Genomic DNA, 22,464 nt, shown 5'->3' with positions numbered 1-22,464 from the left:
CTCAAGTTTCTACGACCATCCTTTCCATAAAAAAAAAATTACATGGCCCTGATGCATAACTTACAACCCTTGCCCTTAGGGATCTGAGGGGGGTGGGAAGTTGTAATCTTCAAGACATAATTACTGGACCTTTCAACTATGCTGAACAAACTGGTTACCTCTAAATTTTGATTGGATGTATTTGGGGAAATAATGGGCGTGGGGGTGGGGAAGCTGGTTGCCCTCCAATCACTTTCGACTATTAGAAAGGGTAACAGAACTTGCAATGTGCCCTTGTCTATCCCTTCTCCCCCCCCCAAAAAAAAAGAATAATAATACATTGTTCCCATCGCTCTTTACTTTGGCAGCGCTATTGCGCTGTCTATGATCTTTGGACAGTTTTTTTAACAAATGGCTATCTCAAAATTTCTATCAGATATATTTCGGGAAAATACGAAGTGTAGAGGGGGGTAGCTGCCTTCTGATCACTTTGACTCTTAAAAAGGGCACTAGAACTTCTTATTACCAATCCAATGAACCCCTCTCCGAAGTTTATAAGACCACTCTTTCTATAAAAAACCTTAAATGCCCCCAGGGCATGACTTACAACCCTTGTCCTGAGGTCTGTGGGGGTTTGTCATCCTCAAAAACATAACCTTCGGACCTTTCAACTACGTTGAACAAAATGACTATCTCAAAATTTTGATTGGATTTTTTGGGGGAAATGATGGACGTGGGGGGGGGGGCAGTTGCCCTCCAATCACTTTCGACTATCAAAAAGGACACTAGCACTTTCAATTTCCCATCAAATGAGCCTCATTCGAAATTTTTACGACAACTCCTTCTATACGAAGTGCTCTGGTTTAAAAGAAAAAATAATAAATTGTGCCCACGTCGCTCTTTACTTATATATTCGTTATATGATACAATTCGTAATCACAAGGACGGGAAATAGTACAGAAGAAACTCGCAATAGAGAGTTTGATTAGTGTTTGCAAACACTGTACAATTTAAAGAATAGCTAAAATGGAAGAATTCAATTTAATTGATTTCAATTTGAGCAATGGTCTGCGTCGCATAGGTACTCACCTCCTGATTCGATGTCTTCGGCCAGGAGTGTAATGAGTGGTTGGGGACAAATCTGCCGAAGCTTTCCATGTTTTCCCTCAGATTTCTCCAGTTACCCATTTAGAGCTGGGTCAACTCTGGCTGAGCTTACGGGATCCCACCATCCACCCCGTTCCAAACCAAATAACCAGCAACACCATTAATCGAACCCCTGACCTCAGGATTTCAAGTCAGCCACTCGGCTAGGGCCACTCAGGAGGTCTAACCACTCGGCTAGGACGGCTCAGCCAAAAACTAAACAGCCAAAAAAAACAACCAGCATATATATTTTCGGTGGACAATCTTTAGTTAACAAGCATTCAGGTTGAGTTAAATATGTAAAAAAAAATGTGGCCCTCATCTAGTTTTGTATGGAATTATGTCGTCAGAAATACCAAACATTTCACCTAAATTGAAAATAAATTACATATACTAATGGCATACACAATAAACGCACCTGTAATGTTGATGGTACGAGCCAGGGTAAGAATAAAAGCTCGGTTCAATTCTTCGGATTCTTTCCAAACAAATGATTTTGGGTCACTCAAAAGCCTCGTTAAATGGGGTTGTTGAAATTCAGCACTTCCCAATCCCATTATTAACCGAAGGGTGGCGTTTTCAATGCTGTAAAATAAAATAATTTGACAAGAATTTTTTTTTATTTTTAGAAAAAACTTTCTGAACTACGAATCAAAATTTACACGGTAAAAATACACAGTTTCAACACTTTTTAGATGTTCTTTAAGCGTAGACATTCTTTTGCCCTGAGAAATGCCGTGATGAAGATAGGCTGAGTACAAAAGGTTGGAGCTTTCCTGGTGTTACTAGATGGTTTAGGGTGTCCACTCTGTCATAAGCTCCTTCCTTTGTCCCTATTCCCGGAAGAGAAACCCTACTTTTAACGGCGTCTAGTGGCGTTGGGGTGGGCCTTTCACGAATTCGCCTAGCCAGAGCCATGACTGCAGACAGGGCTGCAGGGCGTCTTTCAGGAATGGCACCGCTTAACAAAATTATAGCCTCGTGAACGACGCGGTATTGCAATGGATTTTGATTAATGGATAACTCTCATGAGTCCTGCTTGTTTTGTTTGACTTTTTGGACTGAATAACTTCCACCTAGCTATAGTATTCATCATTGGCAGTCTCTCGATTATATTATAAAATTTGCAGGCATGCATATACAATGAGTCAGATGTTATTCAGACTTAAGATTGCTTTTGCAGGGCGTTGATTCTTATTGACAAAAGAGCATCAGAAACTGCAGAATGAAACAAGACGGACCCAGGACTGAACAAAGTGTCCACTCAACTGGAGGTCCCAGAGACATCTTGCAGTCCGGTTCAAAGTACGCTTAGGCGGGACCAATGGCTTCTCTTAAGGTCGAAATAATTTCAACGATTTAAATAACATAAAAATTGTGACCCGGACCGTTGCAGTGTCGATTTAGCGTCAGTTATACCTGGTTGATTCAACGCATATCAAACAATAAGCTGTACAATATATGTGGTTGGAATCGATGGAGGGAACCAATGTGGTTGGAGTGATTGCCATAGACTGTACTTTTGACAATCCATATGGGGTCAAATGAAAAACAGCCCGTCCACGAATGGAATGGGAAGACGTGAGGAGAAGTCCACGAATGGGGTGGGAAGAAGTCATAAGCAAGGATTAGAAGGAAATTGGAACTTAAGGGAAGGAGTAAAGAGTGAAGTTTTACGTTGGGGTGAGGGAATTGTTTGAGCTGCAGTGAGTTGTTGGCAGTAGTAGTAATGGTAGTCGTATAAAAATTCTTTACCATTATGACCCAAAAGATTTTCTTCTGAAACACAAGCTTATTTCGACCCCTTCCTCTCATCCGATTTGGCTCAAAACTTGCAAACAGCTTTGCTCTACCTAACATTTTAATATTCTAATATATTTGAATCTCAAATATACTTAATTATCCTACAACTTAGTTTATTAATTCAGAAGTGATTAGACAATCCTAAGTCAATTATGTGCACAATATAAGTGACAAAAATTGCAATCTTTATCGCTTAAAAATCTTGTCTAATGTTTTATTGTGGAAAAGTTAAAATTGACTAGTAAAAATTTAGTCTCAAAGAGACCAAAAAGAGTTAAATAAATATTTTATGAAAAAAAACACGTTTTACAAATGGATTAAAAAGGAGAATATAAATTTTTCGATTTTTTCGGTTTTAAAGAACACTTTTGATAAACATAATTTAAAAATTTTTGAATATCTTGAATGTTGTGAACTCTTTTACTCAAAACTTGTAAAAATTATCTAAAAATTTAAAGGTGGTGCGCATTTTACTTAAAATATTTACTTAATAGTTGACTGAAAATGCGCATCACGTTTAAATTTTTTGAAATTTTTTACAAATTTGAGTAAAAGAGTTCACAACATTCAAAATATTCCAAAATTTTTAAGTATACATATCAAAAGCGTTCTTTAGAACCGAAAAACTGATTTTCTCCTTTTTAGTCCATTTGTAAAAAGTGTTTTTTTCTTTTTTTTCTTTTATAAAGTATTTATTTTTTTTCTTTCGAGTTAGTATGGTGTTAAGTTCTGAACACAAAAGATTAAAGCATATTAGTTTCATTATAAATTTCCTGATAGAGCACTTCTGAGTTGATTTTATCTTATTACTGACCTAGCATGAATTTACGCGGGAGTTTAACTAGGAATAGCCATGCAACACCTTGCTCAACAATATTAGAGACATCAATGTCCCACACAATTGCATTTAAATTATTAAGGTAGGGTTGGGAAGGCAGCGCATGGGAGAAGGAGTTTAACATTGATGAGTGACGGAGATTGGACTTGTTACTACTATTTTTTCTTTTATATTTTCATTTATCTATTATTATTTTTAGTTATTTTCACTCCTTTTTATAATAGACTTAGATAATTTCAGAGACCACACTGCCTTCCTATGACGATAAATAAAAGTTCAAATGGGGATAAAATCCTTTTAATAGACAGTGTTTCACAAACAGTGATAGAAATTCATAAAAATATCAGATATTTCGGTCACATATGACGTGACCGTCATAAGTAGTAAAACTAACTTTTACTACTGATGACGGTCACTGCATATGTGACCGAAATATCTGGTATTTTTGTGAATTTATATCACTGTTTGTGAAACACTGTCTATTAAAAGGATTTTTATCCCTATTTGAATTCTATTTATTATAATAGACTTAATAATTATTCGATTTTATAGGTAAGTAGTTATGTCCACTATCGCGTAAAAGCAAACCCTCATAGGTCTTCCGGCAACTCGAAATTGCTGTTTTTTATTTATTTATTTGTGAATATTAAAAATTAATATTTGAACTCAACCTTAAATTATGAGTTTTGCACCGGCAGCAATCCTGTCGGAAGGCATTCAACAGTAAAGAAGAGGGGAAATTTTCAGTAAATTTCCGGTAAGGATTCGGGTATTTAACATAAAAATAAGGTTAATTAAGGGTATTAAATTTGGTTGTATTCCCATACGATATTAAACGATGAACCTAAAGCAAGGAATATTAAAGCTTACCATAGATTAAGCTGTGTTTGATTGGACTGGACTACTTGTGAAAGACCATGCAAATGTGAGAGAAGTTGTACCCTGTATTGCGGTAGTACATGGTGCAGTCTGTAGCTAAACATTTCCAGCAGAGTGTGAAGCATTACCCAGGCTTGGGGTTTGAAAACCGATGGAAGAACCTGACCTTAAATAAAATAGGTACTAAGTAGCCTACACCATCTTATCTATGCACAAACCTCTATTCCTTAAGAGGTGGGTAATGCCTCAGAATTTTCACATGAAAGAAAGGGGCTCCACAGGGGACAAACAAAAATTACAGACATATATTCCCGGATTCTTGCACATCCTGTTCATTTTTTTTTTTTTTTATAAAAATTGTCATGCCGGAGGGGGGGGGAGGAATTCCAACATAATGACAGAATTTTACTCCTTTTCCCTGGATGCAGGAATTTTAACAGCTGGTTACTTACATCTATAAAGCAGATTACTTCTATACATCTATTACATCTATCTTACAGAGTAATCTTATATATTAATATTCAGTACTTCAACCATGTCAAGATAAATAATATTTCACATATGGAGGTACGCTAAGAAAAACAAACTTCAACAATTATTCAAAAGAATACAAAAAAACGAATAATTATTTCTAAAAGTTTTCAAAAACTATTCCATTTACCTGTATCTGAAAACACCCGTTATTTACTTACATCCTTTTTTCTTTTGAAGAATGGAAAACTAAATGATTATATTTTATTACACATTTTAACATAACTTTTATTATTCAATTTTACTTTTGGGCTTTATTACAACGTTATATTTTATTCAACTTCACAATATTTCGAGTTCTTTTTTTTTCAACTTAGATAAGGGTTCTGTTAGATCGTGTTAAACCTTTCCAAAAACTTGCATTTTCAGGGACAATTAAGAGGGTAGATTAATAATAGACACGGAAGACTTTTGTAATGAAGCATTCAGCCTCTTAGCTCTTTGAAGAAACAGATTAGCAGCTTAGAAACTTGCTGATATTTTAAAACTAACTATCACCCTTATAAAGCTTATAATTTTCCAGGAATCCATTAACAGTTACGAGATCATCTATTTTACACTGGAAAGTATTTGTGCATTTCTACCCAGTACAAGAGAATGTCAGAAAGCCTAATTCTGGTTAAGCTCCTTCGTGTGGATAGTTCCCCGTTATTACTTCCCCCCAACATATTAGCAGAAATAAACCGCAACTCTAATATTCTTAATTTATGACATATAATGGGGTCAAAAAATTATTTTCCATATAAGAAGATTACACTAAACTTTATTCCTACAACTTGTTTTTTTGTTATTATTATTATTGTTATTTATCTGAAACTCCATCATACAAAAAAAAAACGGAGCATAAAAAACAACTAGACACAAACAAATAATAATAATAATAAAACGATTTTTTTTTTTCAAACGCCTTACACGGTCATGCCGATCAGCGGCAGTTTTTGTCATAATAAGGCACTAAATGTATAAAACATCCATCATCCATCGTCATACGAAATTATACATTGATTCGAAATATCAAAGATTCAAACTAAACAGAGTCAGACGAATAAATAGAATAATGAACTAAAGCAAATAAATATGTACAATTATTTACGAGTGGTTGCAGAATTAAAAATCTTGACGAACGATGGAACAAAACTACTTGCGCACCGCATATGCCGTGCTGGTACCGGCTGAATATAAAGAAAAACAAATACGGAACATATCAAAATACTTCGATCAATTACTGTGATATTACCGGAGACCCAGGATGTTTCAGCTTCAAAAGACGCGTATTATACATACACAGACACTTGCTTTTCTACAGACATAACTGGGTCAGCTAAACTAAATTTTCTAACAAGATAAGAGTTGCCAGTTTATGAATGAATGAATGAATAAATGATTAAATGATACTTTATTAACAAGCAAACTCTCATAACATAAACTGCCAAACTTGTTGCTTTCTGTCAGCTCGCCTACATTGTACATAAAAACATAAGTACATAAGCACAACATAAGTATAAAAACAAACAGCGATGAACCCAACTAGCCTGTCAAATAAAAATGAGTACAATGAATAAAATGAATAAAAATGAGTATACAAGTACAACATAAGTACATTATAAAAACATACAGCGATGAACCCAAGAAGCCTGTCAAATTAAAATGAAATAAACAAACTAACACATTACTATACACATGATACATTAACATGATAAATTACAATTTTCATTTATGTATGATTCCGACTAACCCTGGCACAAGGCTCTTCCTGTAACACTCAGTTTTTGCATTAATAGGATTTAGAACCGGGATTTTTTTGTTCTTTTGATTGAGTAAACGGGCCTTTGGATGACAATAAGGTTTATGAAGGGAAACGTATAAGATATTTTGCGAAGCAGAAGAAAACTGAACCAAGTTCACACTATCTGTTTTAGTGAATATTTTCCAAACAGTACTATGAGTAAACAATGCAGTAATGAGGCAACTGAGTTAAAAGGTTTCTAAAGGAGTGGGCGGTTGGAACGTAGCTCATTTGTCACAAACAAACATACAATATTTGCATACAACAAAACATACAAGCCCTATTTGGTGTTGGATGTGAACTATAAGGAGCTGTCATGTGTGCTTCATTGAGAAACCAACGGAGAGACCGAGGTAAGTTATGTGATCAACTGGCTTGTCAGGCTTGTGATCATCCTAGGCTGTCAGAAAAAGCGTTTGGCATGATTGAGGGATCAACTTCGGACCCCACTCAGACCATTACCGTCACCTTCTCCTGATACTTTCTCCCTATCGTTGCAAAAGAATCCTATTATATTGAGTTGGACACTCCAACCAAAGGTGAGTTACTGAAAGGGATCAAGTATTGAATTGAAGTTATCAAGCATTTTGCAGTAGGTTGCATCAAGATATGGCTAATTTTAGACAGAGAAAAGCCAAGACAGATAGTCCAAGTAATTGAGAGGCAAATGTTTAAATGGCTGGGGCACGGGTAAATGGCGGGAGTATGCATGACTCTCTTATTGGACACATACTTGTTTGTTAGTTTTTTGTTAAGGCATGCCTACCTAGAGTCTCAGGCATGTTGACCAAGAATTTAAAATTGACATAAGACCGTTAGATTGCCTGTAATGAGAGGCAAACAAGGCACGACCGCCTATGGTCTTAAGAAGGTTGACCAAAAATTTAGAATTGACGCAGGACCATTAATTTGCTTGCAAAATCAAAAGACTAAGTTAATGCATTTAACTCATACTAATTTTTCACCCATATCTCTTTCTAATTTTGCAAAATTTTACAATTTATTTTTAATTTTACAAAAAAAAATGCATAACTGCACATGGAGTCTCTTTCATCAAAAGTGGAATTCCTGGTTATTTTTTTTTTTTACTTTATGAAGATATAATAAGTTGTGTAGATTTTTCCTTAATCAATTAAAACAGTCCAATTTCATTTCTATTTTCCAAGGAACTTTAAACTTTGTCTTGCATATTTTTAGCACATGGTCAATATTAGATAGAACACTAACGAAATAGCAATTTTCATTCCTCCATTTTACCAACTTAATTCCATTTCCACAGCTCTCTATTATTTTCTTGACCTAGAAAACAACCACGTTACACTCTTGGAGTGAAGGTCTGGGATCCAAGGATGGTTCTTTTAAAGGGTCAAAGTGCAATTTTCTTTTTAATGTGCATTGTAGATAATAATTTTGAATAATTTAAGAGGGATGTTCTTTCGGTCATACTTTGGAAGGTGAGGAATGGTGACTTCTCTTTCTGTATCTAGAAATGTACAGAAATGTTAAGGGTATATCAGCTTACCAATAAATCCTTTTATTCCCAGAAGTTCCAGTTCAACATACACTAATAATCTGCTGTAGGTTTCGACAAGGGCTGGTGGTAAGGGATTATTAGTCTTCAGTGTTGCACTTTTGATCATACCAGTGACTATGCCATGAATAAGAGACATCTTTGAATGGACAGTTAATGAATCCAAGAGTGGCAAAGTAAGACAGGAAGATGAAACAACAGACTAAAAAGTACAAGAAATATATATAATAACCTTTAGATAAATAATTATAATAAATAGGAATAATATATAGAACTATATATAATAATAATAATACATTTTTCACCCTTTCAATACAATTCCAAGAATCGATCAAATAGAAAGTGGCGATAGGCAATTTTCTTAACGCTCAATGATAATCAATAATACTCTTTTATTCACTATTTTACAAAAGCAGAGTGCACAAAAAGAAAGACAAAACCATAAAAAAAACACAAAAAATCATCAAAACACAGGATCATCAAAGACAAAAGAATGATCGAAAGACACAAATACACGGTAAAATAAATCTAGTCATAGGCAGCGCAATCGCGCTGCCTAAGTAAAGAACGATGTTGGCACAATGTATTATTTATTTTTTGTTTTCTTCGATACCAGGGCACTTCGTATCGAAGGAGTTGTCGTAGAAACTACGAAAAGGGCTCATTAGATTGGAAATTGGAATGGCTAGTGCCCTTTTTAATAGTCAAAAGTGATTGGATGGCAGCTAACACCGCTCTCACGCCCACCTTTTCCCCAAACACATCCAATTAAAATTTTGAGATAGCAATTTTGTTCAGCGTAGTTGATATACACCTAGAAATTATGTTTTTGAGGAAGACACTCCCCCACAGCCATCAGGGCAAGGGTTGTAAGTTATGCCCTGGGGGCATATAAGGTTTTACGATACATCGTAAAGAACGATGTTGGCACAGTGTATTATTTATTTTTTTGTTGTTTTTTTTTCTTGGTCTTAGACCAGGGCACTTCGTATCGAAGGAGTTGTGGCAAGTGCCCTTTTTAATAGTCGAAAGTGATTGGAAGGCAATTAACACCCCTTCCAAGCCCACCATTCCCACAAACACATCCAATCAAAATTTTGAGATAGCCATTTTGTTCACAGTAATTGATTTCCAGATAACAATTATATTTTTGAGGAGAACAGCCCCCACAGCCCTCAGGGCCAGGGTTGTAAGTTATGTTCTGGGGGCATACAAGATTTTTATAGAAAGCGTTGTCGTAGAAACTTCAAAAAGGTTAATTCGATTGGGAATTCGAAGGACTAGTGCCCTTTTTAACAATCGAAAGTGATTTGAGGGCAACTAACCCCCTTCTCACGCCCACCTTTTCCCCCAACACATCCAATCAAAATTTTGAGATAGCCATTTTGTTCACCGTAGTGTAAAGTTCTAAAAATTTGGTCTTTGAGGATGACAACCCCCACAGCCCTCAGGGCAAGTGTTATAAATTATGCCCTGGCAAAATAAGGTTTTCATAGAAAGCGTTGTTGTTGAAACTTCAAAAGGAGGTCATTCGATTGGAAATGGAAACGGCTAGTGCCCTTTTTAATAGTTGGAAGTGATTGGAAGGCAACTAACACCCCTTCCCTGCCCACAATTTATCCAAACACATCCAACTACAATTTTGAGATAGCCATTTTGTTCAACTTAGTTGAAAGTTCTGGAAATTAGGTCTTTGAGCATGATAACTTTCTGCAAGGGTTATAAATTATACCCTGGGGGCATATAAGGTTTTTATTGAAATCTTTGTCGTAGAAACTTGAAAAAGGGCGCATTGGATTAGAAATTAAGAGGGTTAGGGAACTTTTAATAGTTGAAGTTGACTTGAAGACAAATAGCCCTCCTCTTACATCCACTTTTTGTCTAAACATATCCAATCAAAATTTCGATATTCTTACTTTGCTCAACGTATTTGAAAGTTTTGGAAGTTAAGTTTTTAAGAATGACAACCCCCCCCCTCCCCACAGTCCGCAAAGGCCAAGGTTGTAAGTTATACCCTGGGGGCACATAAGGTTTTTATAGGAAGCGTTGTCGTAGAAACATCAAAAAGGGTTCATTCCATTGGAAATTGAAATGGCTAGTGGCCTTTTTAATAGTCGAAAGTAATTGGAGGACAAACCCCTCTTACGCCCACCATTTCCCCAACACATTCAATTAAAATTTTGAGATAACCATTTTGTCCAACGTAGTTGAAAGTTCTGGAAGTTATGATTTCGAGGACGACAAACCCCCCAAACCCCTCAGGGCAAGAATTGTAAGTTATGCACTGGGGGCATATAAGGTTTTTATAGAAAGGGTTTTCGTACAGACTTCAAAAAGGGCTTTTTCGACTAGAAATTGAAGGTGATAGTATCCTTTTTAATAGTCGAACATGATTGGAGATCTCGTAATCCGTCTCTGAAGCTCATCATTATCCCAAACATATTAAACAAACAGCTAGCGATGTACCTTATGTTCAAAATAGTTCATAGAATTGGAAATTGGGTCTTCGAGGATGACCCTCCCCCCAAAGCCCTTAGGGCTAAGGCTGTAAGTTATGCCCTGGGAGCATATAAGGTTTTTCATAGAGGCTATTGTCGTAGAAGCTTCAAAAAAGGGCTAGTGTCCTTTTTAATAGGCTAGTTGAAACTGATTGGAGGGCAACTAACCTCCCTCTCACGCCCACATTTCCCCAAACACATCCAAACAAAATTTTGAGATAGCCATTTTTTTTCAACGTCATTTAAAGTTCTGGATATTATGTCTTTGAGGATGATCAACCCCCCCTCCCCCACACACCCCTCAGGGCAAGGGTTGTAGTTCATGCCCTGGGGGCATAACATAACTTTCAGTAAAGCACAAATTATATTCTGGCTTTTAGAAAGAATAGGGTTTAGAACCCTAGTCAGATTAATTTCTGCTCGTTTTGAGTTTGATCTATTTTCATTTCTATTTGTTTTGGCTTTCATTTATTTATTGATACTGATTTGTGGTAGTTGTATGCTTGGTAGATTATTTGATTCTATCTCTGTTCATTTTTGGTTTAATGGAGTTCTTTATTTTTTTTGAAAAACTTATTTTGTGCAAAAAGCTTTTTTGATTAATTACGATAAAAGGCGGATAAGAGTGCGGAACGGACCAAGACTTAACGGTGTATCATTTAGTAATTTAGAGCTTAACGATAGAAATGTTTGAATGATATCTGTTGGTGTATATAAAAAAATTAATTTAATATTACGAAAAAATCATAACAGGTAAAGCATAAATTGAAGATACTGCTAATAGTCTATTTTGATTTGTACTAAACCACTATATTTAAAACACTACTAACACCGGCATAAAAAAGAACGGAACAGCCACAAAAGTTGGAGTATAGTCTAGATAAAGCTCGCTTTCTATTTCTCGGTTTTCAACTCCGGTTTCCAACAATTTTCGAATACCCCAGCTTAACTTTCACTTTAACATACCTAAGATTCTGAGACCGGAAAGAGCTAAGCGACCTACAGTGAGACCTAGCCAGCAAAAAGAATCTACTGGTGAAATAATAAAAAAGTCACAATTCAAGCAACATTACTAAACACAATATATTCACATTTATCTACATTGAGAAACAACCCTATTTTCCAAAAGAAGAGGCCACTAACTGAATACAACGCGACAATTCTAGAACAGGTAACGAGAAGCACATTATCTGCAAAATTTAAGTATGATCAATCAGAAAAACTTCTAAAAGAGGTATCTTGAATTCCGGACAGTACACTTGCAATACAGGAATTAAAATTTGGGGTTGAAAGCACACCTCCTTGCTTATCCCTACTACGCACAGTGATATGCCCAAAAAATGTATCAATAAAGATATAAAGTGAACATAACAAATATTTATGAAGTAAACAATAATGAGTAAACAAATATAATAGATACTGATCAAGCATTTTTAATTTATAAAATAAAATTATTTTATAGTGATTTAATTTATAAAAATCAAATCAAATAGATAAACAATTTTCATTGGAAAGCAATCAACGATCAATAATATCGTAGACTCAGCAGGATGCAATATATCTATATATAGTATTACTATATATGGAATTATTTATGTTATTTATGTTGAAATTATATGTTGTATTTTATGTTGTTAATATAATAGTAACAACATAAATTGTATTTTTAAGATAATCATCTTTAAATTCGAATAATGTTAACAACAAACTCTCCCATCAACTCCCGCAATTATACGGCTACTGATAATAGCACTACTTTCTATAATCTTTTCAGAACTTAGTCTGACCAATCCACTTTTTACATCTCTTGAATTTTTAGCGTCAAAATACTAGATTAGATGGATATAATAGACAAGATTTAATCATAATGAAATACAAAACAATAATACACTAAACTAAAACCCCCAAAGGCCTGTGAGTAGGGGGAAGATATAAAGGTTACTTAGAGAAAAAAAGTCACTCATTTGCGGAGATAAAAAAAATATGGAATAGACATATATATTCCAAAAATAAAAACAAAACAGACATTCAAAAAATACACGACACCTATCCTCACAAAGGATCAATGGCCTTTAAAGGAGGGGAGGGGGGGAGATACACAATACTACCTAAACACTAAATCATGAAGACTAAAAAAAATAGAGAGAGGGGGTACGAGAAATATGGGGAGGTGGACAGAGAGAGAAGTCAAACCCCTGACAGCACAAATAATATAGCGTTACTCTGAATTTTCTTACAATCAAATATGAGCAGTATGAGCAATTCAATATAAGCTTATATTCTAAACAATACACCGGAACTTCCATGAAACAATGTCCCTAGTACTACCGTGTATTCAATCTGAAGCTTTTGAAAATTTAAAAGCAATAATTATGAAAAAAAAATGAAAAAAAAACCTTTTGAATTGTTTCCAGAACAACGTTCATAGGGCGCGTCAAAATATCAGGAGTGGTGCTGTAAGCATTGCACAACAGTGCAAGTTTATAGTCATTTGAGCTAACATTTAATGATGTGGATGACTGACTCTGTTGCAACAGGAACCTAGAAGAAAAGAAAAAACTAATTTTTCGAAGATAATATCAAAATTCCCAAAAATATCTACTATTGGACCTTGCTGGCTTTATTCACTGGCTTAACACCCCTCCCCCCCCACCACCTTTGGATTCACGTAATTTTAATGAAAAAATTTTCGTACCAGAGTTTGCAGACAATCCCAATTCTTTTGAGTGCCAGCATAGCAGATGAAATTATAAAGATCTCCCAGAGCCTTTGGTGGCGCATAGGGAGTCGACAGTAATCGAAGACCCTTGTAGTCTAGGAAGTCTATTTGACACTTTAACGAAGTTTATTAGGTATTTAACTACTCGCTGCACTGAAAACGTGGCGATACCCAGCAGAGCTAGAGTCAAATCGACATTTCAGTTGCTGGATATTTTTTTTACAAGGACAGGTAGCAAGCCTGTCGCCCAGTCTTACTGCGGCCAAGATCGATCTTGGAATTCGTATTGCCAGGTGGGGCTGCAATCCGCTGTACTACTGCATGAAAGAGTAATATAGAACAAGCTTATTTTTAAAATATCAAGGTTAAGATTTCAATTCAAGCTCAAAGGTAGATTGGATCCAATCTAGAATTTTCTGAAAGTAGTTATGTCTTTCCATTTTAATTTTTTTTAATGATTATAGGATAAATAGGGAGGAGTCTCTTTGGGTTAGTATGTAGAACATAGACTTGTTTAACAAAAAATATACACACGTATATCTGCTGCACCGTTTTATTAAAAGCGATTAGTGTGTTGTCGACTTTGATAGACTGGAAAGGTGTTTTTACCGAAAATTCGAGTGTTCCAATTCCTTCTTTTTTTTCTGTTTTTTTGTTAGTAGAAACTACATTTTACATTATATTTTTTCTATGTTTTGTCTTTGCCGTTTGGAAGATTTTAGAAATTGAAAAAAACTTTTCCACCGAATAACCGTAAATCAAAAGGTGTTATGTGACATATTTAGTAATACTTAGATTGATGCCCCGCCCCTCTAAACTACGCCTATTCTAAATTCGTTGATTCAATCACCGCCATACTTTGTTATTCTCAAGATACTCAGGTTGTTTAATTCTTTCAAAACAGGTAATACATTATTTTCTCGCTTGAAGAAACAGCGGGAAATTTAAGCTTTATATATCCAATTTAATTCTGCCACATTTGATAGACTTTCTTTTCTACGAACAATTATACAAAAACTATTTTAGCCTCATCTTTGAGGCTTAACGAACATTCCTTGCACATATCATTTTCGTTAATAGTGGTTGAGAAACAACAAGTTTAATTTTAAGTTTCCGCTTCCTCTACATGACTTATTATACACAACATGGCGTCTTTTGAATGACAACTTGTCATCATGACTAATTGTCGGAAACTACCATAGCTGTCATCTTGGCGTTTTGCCTCTTTCACGGTGTCTTCAATAGCAAAGGTTAATACTCTTTAGAGTCAAAGAGTAACAAGTTAACTTATTTACGCACAATAGTTTGCTGAAATTTCATCTATTTCCCCTATGTCTAAGTTTCGGCAAAAGCATGAAATAAATTAGCCAAAAGTACTAACATGTGACCCACCCCCCCCACCCCCCCCGATCTAAATATGAAATATCTGAAGAGAAAAGTTTGAAAATTTGACCCAATATTCGTGTATTTGGATGTCTGACTCGGCCCTTCTCCCACAAAAATGTCTATGCCCCCCCCCCCCACAGTTATTGCGCAACTATGTAGTATGGTCTAACTGTTAATACGGCTGCATACATGTTCTGTTAAATGACCGTAGTTTTGCATGGACTGTATGTGCGTAGGGCCAAATATTCAAAGCTATTTAACATTTCAAAGCTAATAGGCTACCCGAATTTTCACTCGATAGGATTTTGGTCTAAGTCAGGACATTATTTTTGTTTTGCAGCACTAAATGGAAGAAATCGGCGCTTATCTGTGTCGCCATCTCTTTTGGTAATGAAAATGTGCACCTGAGCATACGGTTTCCGTTCAAGAGAACCCTCTCTCAATATTCTACGTAAAAAATATATATATATATATATATATATATATATATATATATATATATATATATATATATATATATATATATATATATATATATATATATATATATATATATATATATATATATATATATATATAAACACGGAACTGTGACTAGCCTCCTTAGAAAAGAAAATGCAAAACTTTTTGGCATGGGCCTACGCAGCCTCCATTAAAGGCTTTCGGAAATTTGATATTTCTAGTGCACTTTTCATTGAGATCCCCCCCCCCCCCTTCTCTTAAGGAGCCTTTTCCTCCCTTTTCTAAAATTAAACTAATTTTCTATATCAAAAGCCTTTAATAGGAAACTATAATCTCAATGAATCCCATATAATCTTCCTCAAATCCCATTAACAAAATTTAATTAATGTAATTATTATTGTAGAAAGTCCATTTTATAGATTTTCTGTTACTACTGGCATGGACTGCTCTTTCAAACAGTTTCTCACAACGAAACGTTTGAAAGAGTGATATGTTACCTTGTGTTAAAATAAATTCAACGATACCATCTCAACTATTTCCCCTATATTTAAGTTTAGGCAAACAGTAGAGCCTAGGTGACGTGTAATAATGAAGAGTAATCAGCCAACAACACTAATACATCAAACCCTAAGGTCCAATCCCCTCAAGATTAATGTGGAGTCCTTCGTATGACAAATTGGAAAACCTGGTCATTAAAAGTGCACATTTCGACGCTTCAGGCTCCATCCCCCCTAATAAGATTTTCTGACCACAAAATCCCCAATGGTTGGTTTGAAACAATACAACAAGGTATACACATTAATAGCCAATGCATATAAATTCCGTATAATCATCATTATTTACATGGACTGTATAAATGCTTGGGGAAGAACATTAAGGCAAAAGCTGGAGCATATGTGACCTGAATACTAAAGGGGAATCAGCCCACAGGATCAACACATTAAACCATAGGCTAACTGATGAAAAATAATAAGTCTTCCCTACTCCGTAATTATTTTATTTATTAAAAAAAATACTAATATTACATCAAGTGGCTTCGCTGAATAAATATGTTTTCAGCTAATTAATGTATATTCATATTATAAAGAGTCGTGAGAAACAGTTAAAATCAAAATGAATAATTTTTGACGTAAATCTGACGATACATTCTCTCTATCCATTAACATGTCCTATTTTCCAGAATCTATTATATTAACATAGGTTTAATTAGTTGACACTATTTTTATTTCATGCCTTCTATTCAACTATATTCCTAGAATTTTTACATTTCTCTATTTCTAGTTGTTTTTCATTTTTCCATTTCCTTTATTTCATCCCTTATATTCAACTGTATTTCTATAATTTTATATTTCTATATATCTAGATGTTTTTATTTTTTCCATTTTTTTATTTCATGCCTTCTATTCAACTATATTTCTGGAGTTTTTTATATTTCTATATTTCTAGCTGTTTTTTCACTTCTCCTTTTTTTATTTCATGCCTTCTATTCAACTATATTTCTAGAATTTTTAAATTTCTAGTTGTTTTTCATTTTTCTATTTTTTTATTTCATGCCTTCTATTCAACTATATTTCTGGAATTTTTATATTTTTATATTTCTATTTATTTTTCATTTTTTCTATGTTTTCATTTCATGCCTTCTATTCAACTATATTTCTAGAATTATATATTTCTATATTTCTAGTTGTTTTTCATTTTTTTTTAAATAAATTGCTGCTTTATCCAATTTACTGGAAAGTGTTTGCAACTTTATTTACTTATTTGTTATAATCCTCGAGTTTGAGGGAAATGAATAAAAAAAAAAAAAAAAAGATAAATAATGACGCTGTTCAAACTGACTTAATTTATAATGAACTTGGAATGTTTCATGGCAGAAGGGACAACTCATTGGATCGCTCGGTAATTTCAGCGTTTTATTTTCTTTTTTTAATATCTTTTATGTTATTTTATTTCATTTTATTATTATTTTTGATTTTTTTTTTATTACATCATTTTTTTATTATTCAAACATTTTTATGTTTTGCCACTAATATTTTTTTTTAATTATTATTTTTTATTTATTTATTAATATTATTCCGATTTTATTTAGCGTTACGAAGGTGTAAATTGGCCCGACTAGTCACTGGTACTAACTGTAAACTAATATCATAGTTACAGTAATACCTGCAATATAGTAAACAGCAAATCACAGCCAAAAGAAACCGAGAATTAAAAGTGTAATTTAAATGAATTTCCAAACATGGAGGAGTCACCTTTTGACACTGATTAAGAAATGGGAACTGTCGGTAAAGAGTTAAACTTAAAAATAAAAATTAGTGACAAAAAATTATAGGAATTTCGAAAAAGAGCTTCAAAACCCTCAAAAACGGTGGCCGATTAAAATAAAAAGTATACCATTTGAATCAAGTTGAGCAGCCCAGTTTTTCTTTCTTCTCCAGTTATAGACGGGCACTGGAACACCGTGCAGAGCTGTTTAAGGGCTCATTTGAAAGATAATGCTTATTTCTACGCGCTTTTTGATAAATTTTGCAATCTAATTGATAACTAGCAAGGCTATAATTACTATTGAAAGGAGTCACTAATGTTGACTCCTCTACTAATGGCTACAATTCGTTTTATTCGAGCAATAAAGCAACTTATAAGGAAATGGGAAAGTAGATACACACTACCTATTTGGGCATATATCGTAAATAGTTTTGTTTACTCACTCGTAGTGCAATCGAAGACAATTTGGGAACGCTCTCTGGAGGGTTTCATCCTGAGGTCCACCGGCCTTTTTCGCCAAATGCATCCAAACGCAAGTTGCTGCCATCTGATGTACGCAAATAGCGTGAGAAATATCTGGAACTGGAAAGGGTTCCTTTTCTGGATATAGGAAATCAAAAAGTTTCAAGACCGGAAGAAACTCAGAAAGCTAAAAGACAAAATTTTCATAATTAGTGCGAATCAATTTTTTTTTTCTGTCGATCGCTCAAAAGCCCCAGTGTTACAAAAGTGTCACATGAGCCCCCCTCCCCCCCAGTCCGTACAATCCACCTCCGAAGCCGATCCAGTCAGAGTGAAAATTTCAGTGTAAGTGGTAAACTTTCTTCTGTAGGGTATCTACCAAGGCTAGTCTAGTTAAAGTGAATTACTTCATTAAAAGTTATAAAGATACTTTTGTAATGTATCTTACTTGTTCTGAGCTCCGATGAGCAAATTTTTTTTCTTATTTCGACGAAGCCCCGATACACCTCTAGAACAGGTTGACCTAATCCATACAAACTAACCTACCCCTCATCATGTGTTAAAATAACGCAATACCTTACTTTTTAACGCATTACATTATTATTGCGTTATTACGCAATAATAACGCAATAAATTACGCCATACCTCGACGTAATACCTTAAACTAGGTATCCTTTTCTCAGACCACACTGCCTTTCTATGACAAACAAATAAATGTTAAAATGGGGATAAGTTGTATATATAGGGAGATGAGACCAATCAGGTATACAGCTAGAAATTCAACAATTCTTTTATAATTAGTAGACAGAGAAAACTTTACCACCTTCATTGGAAATTCATTTTGCATTTAGGCAGTATTAAAGAAGAAAATTTATATCTCAAGATTTTAAATGACTCTCAGAATTGAACTCTCTCAGGAAAATCTAGTGAATGAACCGGAAGTTAGTTATTTTGTTTTGCATAAATAATTTAGTTTTAATTTTAATTCTACTGATGTTTAAGTTTAATTTCTACTGATGACAAACGCTGTCTATGTGATCGAAATATCTAGATTTTTGAGCCTATTTTTACTGTCTAAATAAATGGACTTATTCCTATTTGAACGTTTATTTGTTTGTCAGAATATAACAGAGCCCTTTACTCTCCAGAACAACAAAGGCTGAACCAAAATTTTTAGTAAAATCTAGTTTTTTTTCAGATCATGGTACACTTACATCCCAATATAGCGCTTCATATTCACTACACATAACTGAACTTAGAATGTTTCAATATTCGTACGAACTCACAACACGTTAGATATTCAACCATATATTACCACTCTAAATTTTTATAGTTTCCATCATTTTTAAGATAAGTTAACCATATAACTTACAGCTATTTATACGAAGAAGGTCAAAGCTTGATTAATTCAACGACTGTGTGCTTTATAATCTTGATATACAGAGTAGAAGGGGTGTTTGAAGACAGTTTTGGTACAAACTATATGCAAGCCCGAAGCCCCCATTCCCTCCCTTCTGTACGCAAATGATATTGACCACACTAGTCTTTTGTTAGACTGGTTTTGGCGCAGGAGAAATGGATTGACAAATTTGATAAACAGTATATTGTTATTACGCAAAAAAAAAGTGTAGTGACATGTAATCGAAATGTTATCCAATTTTTTATTTTTTTTTTTTAATGCCCCACAAGATAAAAAAAAGTATTGAAGACACAACTGGTCATTAGACATAGTTCAAGACACATGTGGCCTAGCAACCGATATATTTCGAGTAGATATGGCGTTTGCACATTCCTTCAAAAATGGACCAGCTTGTGGACAGGTTACATAAGCGTCAAGAAAATATTGTTGACTTTCCACTTAACTGTATAGCTTAATTGGTCTAAGTAGCTGAGATGTTATTTTTCTCGTTGGCTTTTTCTTATTATTGTTTTCATTTTTATTTTATTTTCCTGTGTTTTTGTACTCCTTTAAATGCATTTCATGCTTGTAAAGAGGGCTGAAATAAATTATTATTATCTTTAGGCTTATAAAAAGTCTAAAACAAAGAAAAAGTCCAAAATATTATTGAATAGTATAACAAAATCGATAGACAAAAACAAATTAAAACAGTCCAATTATTTTACTTTTTACTTATAGATCCTACAAAATTATGAAAACAAATATACAGTAAATAAATAATTTAAGTAAAAACCATCCAACACAAGACATGGAGAATAACTACTAGTAAAATAGAGAGAAACATATTTTTGTTACTTCTATTTTTTTTATTTAAAATACCGTTAAAAAGATTTTTAATACCGTCAAAGATATTGGGTCTTGGCTTTAAAGCTCTGGATAGGAGAAGAAAATCGAACATGTTGATAAAGCCATTATGTTTGGGGCCGGTCTTGTTGCATTACCATGAATATCGTAACCAAGTCTTTATTTCTTCGTTTGTATTTTTTCTTTAGTATATCTAATTTAGTAGTTTTTTACTAATTCTTTTTAATTTCAATCTAACGTTTTTGTTCTTATTTAGCACTCAATGAGTGACATCCTGTATTTTTGGTTTTATATTTTTGGTAGGAAATAAAATACGTTAAAATTCTAGTTTAGCTACTTTTTGGAATCTTGGAAAAGGTTTAGGTTAGGAAAATGAAACTTTCAGTAATGAACCCAGGGCCAAAAACACACTCTGGGAAGGTATTGCCAAGCTTGCATGTTAACACTCTTCTGATTTCAAAGTCTTAGAAATTTGCCCGCTTGACAGGTCTAAACCTATTGAAATTTCGATAAAACAATATTTTGCCTTAATTTTCACTTATCAGTTTCTTTTTTTTCTGGTTTTAGTTCTGAAAATATAATTCCTGCTATTTAAGAAGAATTTTAAGCCACATCACTTTTTTTTTTTTTTTTTTTTTTTTTTTAATTTAGGAAATGTATTTGCACATCTTTGAAACCTCATAAACCTCAAATCAAACTGCACATCATTTATCATTGAATGGATTTTTTTAATAAACGAAAGAAATAGCATTGTTCAGGCACGTACAGAGGGAGGAGAGGGTCTTTGGTGCCAAGCCTCCCTAAGAAATACAATTCCTTTCAACTTCAGTAACTCTGGTAATTCAGTTACTCTGGTGTTCTCACTGAAGTAATTCTATAATAACATCTTTTCCCTACGTGGATTAGTTTGCGCCAATTGTATTTTTATTTTATTTTTTTTGTGGTGGTGGTTTTGTTGGTTTTTAGTTTTAGCTTGGTTTTTTATCTTGTTCTTCTTGTGGTTCTTTCGTGCTGAAGACGTCTTGTTTGGATACAGGCGAAATATCCGCGCTGTTTTTTCATTTTTCGTCTTATCTCTCCACTGGCCGCAGTCTCGTTTGTTGTTTTTTTATTTTTACTGAGATTTTTCTCTTTTTTGGTTGTTTGTCATGGCTGGCCAGTTCGGCTTAAGATCTTTCAACTATCGAAAAGAAAAAACCGACGCTATAGAGAACGATCCGTAAATCAGGGGAGTCATATTATTAATACTAAACTAAAGATACTCGCAATTTGATAGGTTAAGAGACAGTAATATCTCTCGAAATCTGGAGGCAGCAATCGTAACAGACAGAGAAAGCCCCTTTTAGTCCAGCTAATCAAAAGTATATCTTCTGCATAAGATAGATTAGAAATGTACACAATCAAAAACACAGTAGGAGGGATGGAAGAAAAGACAGACGAAATACAACATTTAAAAATAGAGGATGAAGGACCGCTCCTCGACATACCCCTTGCTGCACTAGAATCTTTCTTAAACCTTTCTATCCATTTTAATTCCGCTTCTATCCATTTTCAGATTCTATCCATTTTCAACCTTTAATTCCATTTTAAAGACCGCTCCTCGACATACCCCTTGCTGCACTAGAATCTTTCTTAAACCTTTCTATCCATTTTAATTCGAAAAAAAAGAATTGAATACCTTTATCTAAGAAGACCAACTATTGAAACATTAATGCCTCAAGTAAAAGGGGGAAAATGCGTCAAACGCCTTGGTAAGATCCAGGGCACACAGATGTAGCTCGAATCCCTTCGTAGTAACTACAACAAGTAAATTAGTCAGAATAATATGAGCTTGTCGATAACCTACCCCAGCAGAAAACTTAATATCGTGCCCAATGAAATAAACAGAATAGTTAATAGATGGGAAGGAAACATTT

General features: G+C 34.2%; 1 protein-coding gene across 2 annotated transcripts in view; it reads right to left on the bottom strand.

Moving 5' to 3' along the window:
• MED23 (mediator complex subunit 23) overlaps positions 1-22,464 on the bottom strand; it is a 156,068-nt gene that overhangs the window by 97,986 nt on the left and 35,618 nt on the right. For both annotated transcript variants that reach the window (XM_089099507.1, XM_089099508.1), the window contains 5 exons: positions 18,267-18,472; positions 13,388-13,532; positions 8,485-8,695; positions 4,637-4,811; positions 1,544-1,710 (listed from right to left, as the gene is read on the bottom strand). In XM_089099507.1, coding sequence (XP_088955633.1) covers positions 1,544-1,710; positions 4,637-4,811; positions 8,485-8,695; positions 13,388-13,532; positions 18,267-18,472 — 904 coding nt within the window. The remainder of the gene's footprint in view (positions 1-1,543; positions 1,711-4,636; positions 4,812-8,484; positions 8,696-13,387; positions 13,533-18,266; positions 18,473-22,464) is intronic.

This window comes from Artemia sp. Qi Xiang Cuo, chromosome 13 (assembly GCF_049724085.1).
Source record: "Artemia sp. Qi Xiang Cuo chromosome 13, ASM4972408v1, whole genome shotgun sequence".
Taxonomy (NCBI): domain Eukaryota; kingdom Metazoa; phylum Arthropoda; class Branchiopoda; order Anostraca; family Artemiidae; genus Artemia; species Artemia sp. Qi Xiang Cuo.
This window is presented reverse-complemented; position numbering and strand designations above follow the sequence as displayed.